This window comes from Schistocerca serialis, chromosome 8, assembly GCF_023864345.2.
Source record: "Schistocerca serialis cubense isolate TAMUIC-IGC-003099 chromosome 8, iqSchSeri2.2, whole genome shotgun sequence".
NCBI lineage: Eukaryota > Metazoa > Arthropoda > Insecta > Orthoptera > Acrididae > Schistocerca > Schistocerca serialis.
Genome location: NC_064645.1, coordinates 334,025,646 through 334,037,950, shown reverse-complemented (window position 1 = coordinate 334,037,950; position 12,305 = coordinate 334,025,646). Strand labels below are relative to the sequence as shown.

The window sequence follows — 12,305 nt, the reverse complement described above, 5'->3', positions numbered from 1 at the left end:
CAAGAGGGAGTTTTTCGTACTTCAGTTTATAACCTGATTCCCTAAAGAAATAAACGAAGTACCGCAGTGTCAACGGGTTCCTACAATAATATGGATAAATATCGTAAAGGCTATATGACATGCAAAGTGAGCTTCGATAAAGGACCTACGCAATTCCCGGAATCGGGATTTGAGACGGCAGCAGTGAGATCATTCAGACTGAAGAGAAAAACGTTTTCTTAACCCCAGGTTCAGTGATGTGGAAGCAACCCAGAAGTCTTAAGATACTATCGTTCATTAGCAGTCCAGGTCCATACTGGTCAGTGAGAGTTTGATGCACCTTACACTTTCCTTCAGAGCTTATCCGGAATGTGGAAATAATATCAAGTTTTGCAGTCTCAGTTATTTATTATTCTCTTGGCATATTGGTCGTATAACAACCCCGAGACCTACGAGAAGAAGAGTACTTGGCCGAAGTTCCCCCTCGTTACCCTACGGTATTCTCGTTAAGTGCGTAATTAGTGTCGTTTACTTGGGATAAGCGGAGTAGATTAACTATTTCAGGCTAGATAACAGCTTGAGCATAATTCGAAAGGTAAAAGAGGGGCAGTAACTTAAGACACTTGTAACAGTCTATGCGGGAGTGGGACTCATATTACCTTGCGGCTCTTATTTCTTGATCATCCATTCTTCCTGTTATTACACGTCTTTCTCTATAGCTTACTCCATTTTGTCATAGAATTTCGAAAAGCACGACTTTACACTGTCGATCGCTTTATCCATGTTGACAGATCCTATGAATCTGTCTTGATTTTTATTAAATCTTGCTTCCAAAATCAATTACGACGTCAAAACTGCCTCTGTGGTGCTCTTACGTTTTCAAAAGCCGGTTCCATCGTCATCCAGTAGATCCTCCGGTTCAGTTTTCATTTTTCTGTTTATTATTCCTGTCAGTACCTTGGGTGCATGGGCCGTTAAGCTGTTTCCACTATATTCCTCGCTCTTAGCTGCCCTTGTTATCTTCGGTATTGTGTGGATGATATTTTTGCGAACGTCCGATGGTATGTCTCCCGACTCATAGATACTACACACCAAACTGAATAGCTGGTCGACTGCTACTTCCGCCAACGATATCAGAAATTTCCATGGAATGTTATATATCCTTTCCGCCTTATTTAGTCAGACGTCTTCCAAGGGTCCATTAAACGTTAACTCTTCACTGGGTCCCCAATCTCTGCCGTATCGACACCCATTTCCCCATTCACGTCATCAAACAAGTCCTCCCCCTCGTATGGGCTTCCAGTGTACTTTTTCCACTTATCAGCTCTGTCTTCTGTGCATTGCAGTGGATTTCCTATTGCACTCTGAATGTTGATATTCTTGCTTTTAGTTTACCTAGGGTTATTTTCACTTTTCCATATCCTGAATTAATCCTTCCGACAGCTATTTCTTTTTCGATTTCTACACAGTTTTCCTGCACCCAGTTCGCTTTGGCATCCCTGCACTTCCTATTTATTTCATTCCTAAATGACTTACGTTTCTCTGTTCCTGGATCTCCCCGAATATTTTAGTACTTCCTTCTTTCGACGATCAATTGAAGTATTTCGTCTGTTATCCATTCCTGTTACTCACGTTTGTCTGTCCTACCTCTGTGATTGCCGTTTTAAGAGATGTACATTCCTCCTCAACTGATGTGCCTGCTGTGGTATTCATTAAACTTCGACGTGCTCTTCATCAGTACTAAATTGTGATTAGAATCGAATTGATATCTGCTCTGGGGTACACCTTGCAATCCCAAATCTGATTTCGGAAACTCTGTCTGATCATTATGTAATGGAGCTGGATTCTCCCTTACACCACCTCTAGTGATTTTTTAAAGATGTATCCGCTATTATTAGCTAAAATTTAGCGCAAAACTCAATTAGACTTCCTATTCTCTCATTCCTGCTACCATGCTCACATGCTTGCGTAATTCTTTCTTCTCTTCCTTCCCCTACTATCGCGTTCGAGTCCCCCAAGAGTGTGTTACATTATCACCTTCTTTTACGTACTGAATTACTAGTTCAAGATTCTCATACAATTTCTATATATATCCATCTTCGGTTCGTCACGTCGACACGTATAACTGAAGTGCGGTTACTGGGACTGGTTTGCTGTCGACTCTGATGATTGTGGCCGTTTTGATGCCCCTTACAAGACAAATATGAAGAAGGCAAAGGGTATATTAAAATATTAGAAGATGCTTTCCGTGCAGGCTCAGGGATGACAACTGGTGTATTAGCATGCTAACTACCAAGAGTAAGACCAAAGTGAAAGAGGAAGAAGAAAATTGCTTAAAGGGAAAGAGGAAGAAGAGGAGGAGGAGGATAAAGAACATGAAAGAGGATTTGGCAAGGAGGAGGAGGAGGAGGAGGAGAAGGAGATGTAGGAGAAGGTTTAAAGAGGATGACAGCGAGGATGAGGAGAAGAAAACTAGAAGGTGTGAAGGTGAACGAAAAAGAAGAGGATTGTGAGAAGACATGGATACAAATGACCAAAAGGCGTAGGAAATAAAGGGGAAGGAAAATGTTCATGATTGAAATGATGGAGAATGGTGAAGAAGGATATGATCAAGATGGTGGTGGTGGTGCTTGTGGTTACGAAATGGTAAAGATGATGGAGATGATGATGATGTTTTTATTAGTGGAGATGGTGGAGGAGGTAATGGAGGAATGATGCTGATGATGGAAAAGATGATGGTGAAGATAGAAGGGTTAATGGTGATGATGACAGTAATTATGGAGGAGATGTTAGTGATGATGGGGTAGACTGAGATGAAAATGATGGTAGATGATATGGTGATGGTGATTAAGGAGTTCAATACATTTAATGACAACACTATCGTTAAGATCTCAATGTTTACCAATTAAAATGATGGTTATTCTCTTATTAAGTCTTGACGAGGGGGGAATGTATTCAAACTCGTCACATTAGAAAAGTTTAAGTTCAAACGCTCAAATGTGTACGAATTCCTAAGGGACCTAACTGCTGAGGTCATCGGTCCCTAGAATTACACACTACTTACACTAACTGACACTAAGAACAACACACACACACACCCATGTCCGCGGGAGTACTCGAACCTCCGCCGGGTGGGGCCGCGCAATCCCTGGCATGGCGCCTAAAACCGCGCGGCCACTCGACACGGATAGAAGTTTAAGTATATAGTAATTAGCAGCGATTATTATGAAAGTAAATACTGAAAATATTTACCCTTATATAATGTACAGCACGCACCACTCACAAACAATGGCTGTTGACGGAGATATACGTTTAACGTTTACTAGCGTTAGATGGCGAATACTGCAAAACAGATGCTGTTAGAAGAGAACTCACCGGCACAAGTGGCGCAGGTGGCAGCAATCAGGAGAACCGTCGCGCTGCTCCACACGGCCGCCATGTCTCCGCCCCACCTGCAGCAGAAGAAGATTTGCATGAATCACTGGATTCACCCTCGGAAAAGTCAGGCTGCGGCAGCACTGACGGAAAAGAAGCGAGATGAATACCAAGCTTGAGTAAGCTCTTTGAAAGAGGTTTCGCCTCAGAGCCAAGGCTGAAAGGTTATCGCTTGCTCGTACTGAGTCGCTGACGCCGCCCTTACAAACACTTACGCACGAAAATTTCTCTCTGTTTCATAAGCTCGTGACTTGGTAAATATTTAAGGCATACAGTATGCACTATCTCTTAGTTTTCGTGCAAGATACATGAGTAAGCTAATACTGCACACATGTCTAGTTTTCGACTCGTCTAATAGTTAGGTAGGTTGTTACATACAGTGTGGATTATATTCCCGGAACGTGTTTTTATGCGGAACATTTATACAGAACACACAAATTTTAAAAATGTTTGTAGTTATTGTCCATTTATAGGTCAGGGAAGAGTCACATTGAAAATGTGAACATGAATCACTTTGTTTTGATACCGGCTGCGGCCATTAACTACCATCTTCAGTCACCCTGTGCATAAATAGTCATGATGTCCTAAATGACTACTCCGTGTCAGTTTTGTTAAAATAAGGTGCAATCTGCTAAAATTTGTAATTAAACACTACTTGATATTATGTCATAGATTTATAGTCAAAGATAGAAATCCATGACGTAGAGACATCCATCATATAGACATCATCATTTTTCACGACGTCACAATTTTTTACGGCTACGAGTGTTAAGGCGGTGGTTTTTATGTGTGGGCATGATTGCTTAAGATCGAAATCGAAACTAATGTAAAAGAAGGTAATTCATCGTGTTAGTCATCAATTTTTTTCAACGTGACTTTCTTTAAATGTACAAAAGCTACGAAACTCCAGTTATGTAAATTATTACAGGTCCTTATTTGATTATTTATATCTATTCAAGTAACCCTCTGTATTACGGAAAAAGCTGTAGAGAAAAAACTGTTGTAATACGCATTTGAAATCACTTCTGCAAAATGTAAAGCTTTTTGTTTATATTGACGAATTGACAAAAATTTTTGAGGTGGTGTATTTCACTCGTTTTTGTGCCGAAATGTGTTTTACTAGAGGACGTTGCAAATCGCTTTCTGTTCTAGTATTGAAATTAGGTACGTCACAAGCAGACATAGGGTTGCCAACCTGCTTCATTTATGAATTTACGTGCTGAGCATTAGTATTTAACATTCCTAGACACACAAATACATCTTCCTTAAGTTCTACATCTACATAGATACTCTGCAAATCACACTTATTTGCCTGGTAGAGGGTTCATCGAACCACCTTTACAACAATTCTCTTTTATTCCACTCTCGAACAATGCGCGGAGAAAACCAACACATACATATTTCCGTGCGATTTCTGATTTCCATTATTTTACTGTGATGATCGTTTCTCCCTACGTAGCTCGACATCAATAAAATATTTATTGACTGTGAAAGTTGGTGATTGAAATTTCGTGAGAAGATTCCGCTCAACGAAAAACGACATTGTTTTAATGGTGTCCATCCCAAACCCTGTATCATGTCCGTGACACTCTCTCCCCTATTTCGCTATAACGCAAAACGTGCTGCTCTTCTTTGAACTTTCTCCATGTGCTCCATTAATCCTCTCTGGTAAGGATCCCACACTGAGCAGCAGTACTCCAAAAGAGAACGGACAAGCGTAGTGTAGGCAGTCCCTTTAGTAGCTCTGTTACATTTTCTGAGTGTTCTGCCAATAACACGCAGTCTTTGGTTTGCCTTCCCCACAACGTCTTCTATGTACTCTTCCCAATTTAAATTTTTCGTAACTGTAATTACTGGGTATTTAGTTGGATTTACGACCTATAGATTACACTGAAATATCGTGTAACCGAAGTTTAATAGATTTCTTTTAGCACTCATGTAAATGACCTCACAGGTTTCATTATTTAGGGTCAACTGCCAATTTTTTACCATACAGATATCCTTTCTAAATCATTTTACAGTTTGTGTTGATCTACAGATGAGTTTACTAGACGATAAACGGCAGCGTCATCTGCAAAAAACCTAAGACAGTTGCTCGGATTGTCTCCTAAATCATTTCTATTGATAAGGAAGATCAGAAGGCCCATAACTCTACCTTGGGGAAGGGCCAGAAATTACTTCCGTTTCACTCGATGACTTCCTGTCAAATACTACGAACTGTGACTTCTCTGACAGGAAATCAAAAATCCAGTCACCTGACTGAGACGATAAACCATAAGCACGCAATTTCACTACAAGCCTCTTGCGTGGAACAGTGTTGAAAGCCTTTTGGATATCTAGAAATACGGAATCAATTTGTAATATCTCATCAATACCACTCAACAATTCGTGTGAGTAAAAAGCTAGTTTTGTTCCACAAGAACGATGTTTTCTAAATCCTTTTTGACTGTGTGCCAATAGACCGTTCTCTTCGAGGTAATTCATAACGTTCGAGCACAATATATGTTCCAAAATCCTGCTGCGTATCGACATTAATGACATAGGCATGTAATTTAGTTGATTATTTCTAACACCTTTCTTGAATACTGGTATTACCTGTGCAATTTTCCAGTCTTTGGGTGCGAACCTTTCGTCGAGCGAACGGTTGTATATCATTATTAAATATGGAACTACTGCGTGAGCATACTCTGAAAACAACCTAATTGGTATATAGTCTGGACCAGAAGAGTTGCCTTTATTACGTGATTCGAATTGCTTTACTACTCCGAGGATATCTACTTCTCCATGGAGACTACCCTTCATCGACTTGATTGGGAAACATAGCGACATCCTCCAGTAGCCGACCGCGACAGACGCAGCAACAGATAAGTAACCGCATTTATCTTTTGCGAGTTCCTAACCAGGAGTGAATTTTATTATGTCATCTCCGTGCTTCAATAGTTTAGTTTCTTGAGTTTCTGCGTGTAAATTTAACATCTAGTAGCTACAGTCTCGCGTTTACGTTTGCATCAGGAAGTAAACCGATTTTGTAACATATTTCAAGTTCCAAATCAGGGTCAAATTATTTAGTTTCACCTGAGTGCTTCGGTAGTTAGGTTTTATAATATCTGCGTATTACTAGACACAGTTCGTGAGTTTTCGTCAGGTTCTACAGTAGAGTTGTGCAGCACGTGCTGGTAGTACGTTTATCTGCATAGTTTAGTTTTCCACGATCTTTACTATGGACAGGGACTGCGATTGTTGTGTGCGGATGCGAGCAGAGTTGGTGACACTTCGCTCTCAGCTTCAGGCTGTGATGGCTTAGGTTACACAGCTTGAGGCTGCAGTGGATGGGCACCACTGTTATGGGCCGGCCGTGGGGATCCAACGGCCGTCCAGCGCGTCAGACACCTACCATCAGTCCTCACCGGTGGCCAACCCAGTTATTGCTCGCAATGAGGCTGACCCCTCATCTGTGGTCAAGTGGGAGGTCGCCCTGGGGCGAAGCAGGTGGCGAAAGACTTCCCAGGCGGCCGCACATAAAGCCTCCCTAGTTTGTCTGACAAACAGGTTCCAAGTGCTGTCTGTGGCTGACACTGTCGCTGAGCCAGATGCTGTCGCCTGTCCTGTTTCAGAGGAGACCACTCAGCCTGCAAGATCCTGGCAATCACAGAGGGTGGGATTATTTGTAGTTGGGAGCTCCAACGTTAGGCACATTATGGGGCACCTTAGGGACTTGGCTGACAAGAAGGGAAGAAAACCAATGTGCACTCCGTGTGCACACCGGGTGGAGTCATTCGAGATGTGGAAAGGGTCGTCCCGGATGCAATGAAGAGCACAGGGTGCAGCCAACGGCAGGTGGTGGCTCACGTCGTTACCAATGATGTGTGTCACTTTGGATCAGAAGAGATTCTCTCTGGTTTCGAGCGGCTAACAGAAGTGTTAAGGGCTGCCAGTCTTGCTTACAAGATGAAAGCAGAGCTGACCATTTGCAGCATAGTAGACAGGACCAATTGTGGACCTCTGGTACAGAGCCAAGTGGAGGGTCTGAATCAGAGGCTCAGACGGTTCTGCGACCGTGTAGGCTGCAGATTCCTCGACTTGCGCCAAAGGGTGGTTGGGTTTCGGGTTCCGCTGATAGGACAGGTGTCCATTTTACGCAGGAGGCGGCTACACGGGTAGCAGGGGCTGTGCGCCGTGGACTGGGCGGTTTTTTAGGTTAGATGGGAAAACACAAGAAGGGCTTTGGTCACAGAGGGTGCAGGCTGAACAGAGGAAGAACATAGACACAGGAACCATTCGTATAACAGTTGTAAATTGTCGTAGCTGTGTTGGGAAAGTACCAGAGCTCCAAGCGCTAATAGAAAGTACTGATGCTCAAATTGTTATAGGCACTGAAAGCTCCCAATTCAGATGATACAGTTGCTGAAACGTTCAAAGAAAACTTGAGTTTGATTTCAAACACATATCCGAATCATACGATAATAGTTAGTGGTGACTTTAATTTACCCTCGATGTGTTGGCGAAAATACACGTTTAATTCCGGAGGTACGAATAAAATATCATCCGAAATTGTGCTAAACGCATTCTCTGAAAATTATCTAGAGCAATTAGTTCATGAGCCCACACGAATAGTAAACGGTTGTGAAAACACACTGACCTCTTAGCAACAAATAATCCTGAGTTAATAACGAGCAGCAAATCCGATTCAGGGATTAATGAACACAGGGCTGTCGTAGCAAGATTGAATATTGCAATCCCCAAATCCTCGAAAAATAATCAAAAATTATACCTATTCAAAAAAGCAGATAAAAATTCACTTGACGCCTTCCTGGATGTCAATCTCCATTCATTCCAAATTAATAATATAAGTGTAGACCAGATGTGGCTTAAATTTAAAGAAATAGTATCGGCAGCAATTGAGAGATTTATACCAAGTAAATTAACAAACGACAGAGCTGATCCTCCTTGGTACACAAAACGGGTTAGAACACTGTTGCAGAAACAACGAAACAAATATGCCAAATTTAAACACAGGCAAACTCCCCAAGATTGGCGATCTTTTACAGTAGCTCGAAATTTAGCGCAGACTTCAATGCGAGACGCCCATAACTGTTTCCACAATGAAACTTTGTCTCGAAACCTGGCAGAAAATTCAAAGCGATTCTGGTCGTATGTGAAGTATGTTAGCGGCAAGAAACAATCAATGCCTTCTCTGCGCGATGGCAATGGAGATACTATCGAAGACAGTGCTGCCAAAGCAGAGTTACTAAACACAGCCTTCCGAAATGCCTTCAAAAAATAAGACGAAGTAAAGATTCCAGAATTCGAATCGAGAACAGCTGCCAACATGAGTAACGTAGAAATAAATATCCTCGGAGTAGTGAAGCAACTCAAATCACTTAATAAAAGCAAGTCTTCTGGTCCAGACTGTATACCAATTAGGTTCCTTTCGGAGTATGCTGATGCATTAGCTCCATGCTTAACAATCATATACAACCGTTCGCTCGAGAAAAGATCCGTACCCAAAGACTGGAAAGTTGCACAGGTCACACCAATATTCAAGAAAGGTAGGAGTAATCCACTAAATTACAGGCCCATATCATTAACGTCGATATGCAGCAGGTTTTAGAACATATATTGTGTTCGAACATAATGAACTACCTCGAAAAAAACTTTCTATTGACATGCAGTCAACATGGGTTTAGAAAACATCGTTCTTGTGAAACACAACTAGTTCTTTATTCACAGGAAGTGCTGAGTGCTATTGACAAGGGATTTCAGATCGATTCCGTATTTATGGATTTCCGATAGGCTTTTGACACTGTACCATACAAGCGGCTCGTAGTGAAATTGCGTGCTTATGGAATATCGTCTCAGTTATGTGACTGAATCTGTGATTTCCTTTTCAGAGAGGTCACAGTTCATTGTAATTGAAGGAAAGTCATCGAGTAATACGGAAGTGATTTCCAGCGTTCCCCAAGGTAGTGTTATAGGCCCTTAGCTGTTCCTTATCTATACAAACGATTTGGAGACAATCTGAGCAGCCGTCTTCGGTTGTTTGCAGATGACGCTGTCGTTTATCGACTAGTAAAGTCATCAGAAGATCAAAACAAATTGCAAAACGATTTAGAAGAAATATCGGAATGGTACGAAAAGTGGCATTGACCTTAAATAACAAAAAGTGTGACGTCATCCAGATGAGTGCTAAAAGGAATTCTTTAAACTTCGGTTACACGATATATCAGTCTATTCTAAAAGCCGTAAATTCAGCTAAATACCTAGGTACGACAATTACGAACAATTAAAATTGGAAGGAACACATAGAAATGTTGTGGGGAAGGCTAACCAAAGACTGCGCTTTACTGTCAGGACACTTAGAAAATGTAACAGACCTACGAAGGTGACTGCCTACACAACGCTTGTCCGTCCTCTTTTAGAATACTGTTGCGCGGTGTGGGATCCTTAACAGGTAGGACTGACTGGGTACATTGAAAAAGTTCAAAGAAAGGCAGCATGTTTTGTATTATCGCGAAATATGGGAGATAGTGCCACAGAAATGATACAGGATTTGGGATGGACATTATTAAAAGAAAGGCGTATTTCGTTGCGACGGAATCTTCTCATGAAATTCCAATCACCAGCTTTCTCCTCCGAATGAGAAAATATTTTATTGACGTCGACTTACATAGGGAGGAACGATCACAAAGATAAAATAAGGGAAATCAGAGCTCGTACGGAAAGATATAGGTGTCCATTCTTCCCGCGCGCTATACGATATTGGAATAATGGAGTATTGTGAAGGTGGTTAGATCAACCCGCTGCCAGGCACTTAAATGTGATTTGCAGAGTATCCATGTAGATGTAGATGTAGATGCAGATGCAGCCCGGATCTTTCACCGTGGGATTTTCGCATCTTTGGTGACCTAAAGGAAGACATATATGAATTCTGGATCCTGTCGGACGAGGAGGTGCAAGAGTGGGTGCTGTTGTGGATCCGTCAGCGGCTGACAGCCTTCCACTGAACAAAAATTGGTCGTGTTGTCTCGCAGTGGGATAAATGTCTCAACGCACGTGGTGATTACTTTTGTATGGTACTATCCCGTGCTCCTGTTGTGGCTGGTGTCTGGTTTCCATTTGACCTCCGCTTGTACGCACATACGTACGAGTACATGTACGTCTGTCGCTCCATGAGATGTTGCAGAGATATTTACGACTTGAAGAAGGATATTGGAAATTTTTTTCAAGTGTAAGGGGAAGCCAAGTAAAAATGAAAGACTATATACTGAGATGACAAAACTCGTGGGATACATCCTAATATCGTGTAATATCGTGTCGCACCTCCTTTTGCCTGACGTATTGCAGCAGCTAGACGTGTCATAGACTCAACAAATCGCTGGGAGCCCCTGCAGAAATATTGAGCCATGTTGCCTCTATAGCCGTCCATAATTGCGAAAGTGCTGCGGGTACAGGGTTTTGTGCACAAACTAACCTCTCTATTATGTTCCATAAATGTTCGATGGGATTCTTGCTGGGCGATCTGATTGGCCAAATCATTCGCATAAACTGTCAAGAATGTTCTTTAAACCAATCGCGAACAGTTGTGGCCAGGTGACATGGCACGTTGTCATTGATAAAAATTCCATCTCTCTTTTTTGGAGCATGAAGTCCATAAATAGCTGCAAATGGTCTTCAAGTAGCTGAATATAGCCATTTTCAGTCAATGATCGACGCAGCTGGACCAGGGGACAGTCCACACAACCGTGGAGCCACCAACAGCTTGTACAGTGCCTTGTTGACAACTTGGATCTATGGCTTCGTGGTATGAAATAAACGTCCTTGTCAAACAAGCATGTCTGGTCATACAGGCCAGATCTGTCGTTAGTAAAAGTGAGCATGTATCTAAAACACCTAAATATGTTACACGCTTTCATTTCTGGACCCTACAGTACAGCTGTTGTATAAAACTGCTAACTAAAAAAATAGTGTGCGCCTTGCTATTGTGTCTGAATAATTGAAATGGGTATAGACGAAACGATAGTCCTTACGAATTTTGGTTTCTCCGCATCCCCACCCCTTGGCTACTCACTTCTTCACACTACCCCTTACCTCACTTTCCCTCGCCTTGCCAACCACACCAATGTCACACGTAACCAGTTGAATAATGTCACATGTTCTGTTGGTTCCACAGCTCCATATACGTTCCTTCCCCCTCCTGACCATTTCGTCACCATTGCGTTGCGGCTTTCTTGGTTGATTGTGCTGGTATAAGGGAATTTTCGGAGCATTTGCATACTGTTGTTGCAATCTGTTAACGATACATATTACTACTCGCCTATATAGTCGACTATTGTTTTTCATAATTTATTGTATTACAAGATAGCAATTCCATGTTTGTTACAAAAGTATTACGGTAAGACACCTCACGACGTTTACATGTGACCTGTAATAACGGATCTTCATATCATGTACTGTAAACACTATGATGTACCAATGTCTGCAAAGACAATGTAATTATCATGGAAAACAAGCAGTTCAGCTACCTTGTTCCGTAAAAGGCCACAGATTGCATTGTGCAAACTGTGATGTTTCTCAGCCGATCTTTGGAAGATAGTTTCATCCATGTTCATGACCGATTTTGTTCAAACACAACAACAGTGTGTATGATACCTTTCTTTCAGTTTCATATAATAGCTGTGCTGTAGGGTACAGAAACGATAGTTTACCATATATTTGGCGCGTTACGTATGTTCTCACGTCTACTAATGACAGATCTGATCTATATCACTAGATATGCTTTATCGATAAGGACTTGAATTTCATACCAGTCTGATGTTTTCCGACATATAAATAAGGTACAGAATCAATGTACTTATACACTACTTTTCGTGGTCGCCATGTTATTACTACTG

General features: G+C 41.7%; 1 protein-coding gene across 2 annotated transcripts in view; it reads right to left on the bottom strand.

Annotated features, from left to right (window-relative positions):
• Positions 1-12,305, bottom strand: part of LOC126416314 (protein borderless) — a 461,225-nt gene that overhangs the window by 274,627 nt on the left and 174,293 nt on the right. The window contains exon 2 of one of the 2 annotated variants that reach the window (XM_050083976.1): positions 3,355-3,431. In XM_050083976.1, coding sequence (XP_049939933.1) covers positions 3,355-3,418 — 64 coding nt within the window. In that variant the 5' untranslated portion in view covers positions 3,419-3,431. Of the gene's footprint in view, positions 1-3,354; positions 3,493-12,305 lie in introns of those variants that run through there. The other variant, XM_050083975.1, reaches the window with a different exon arrangement.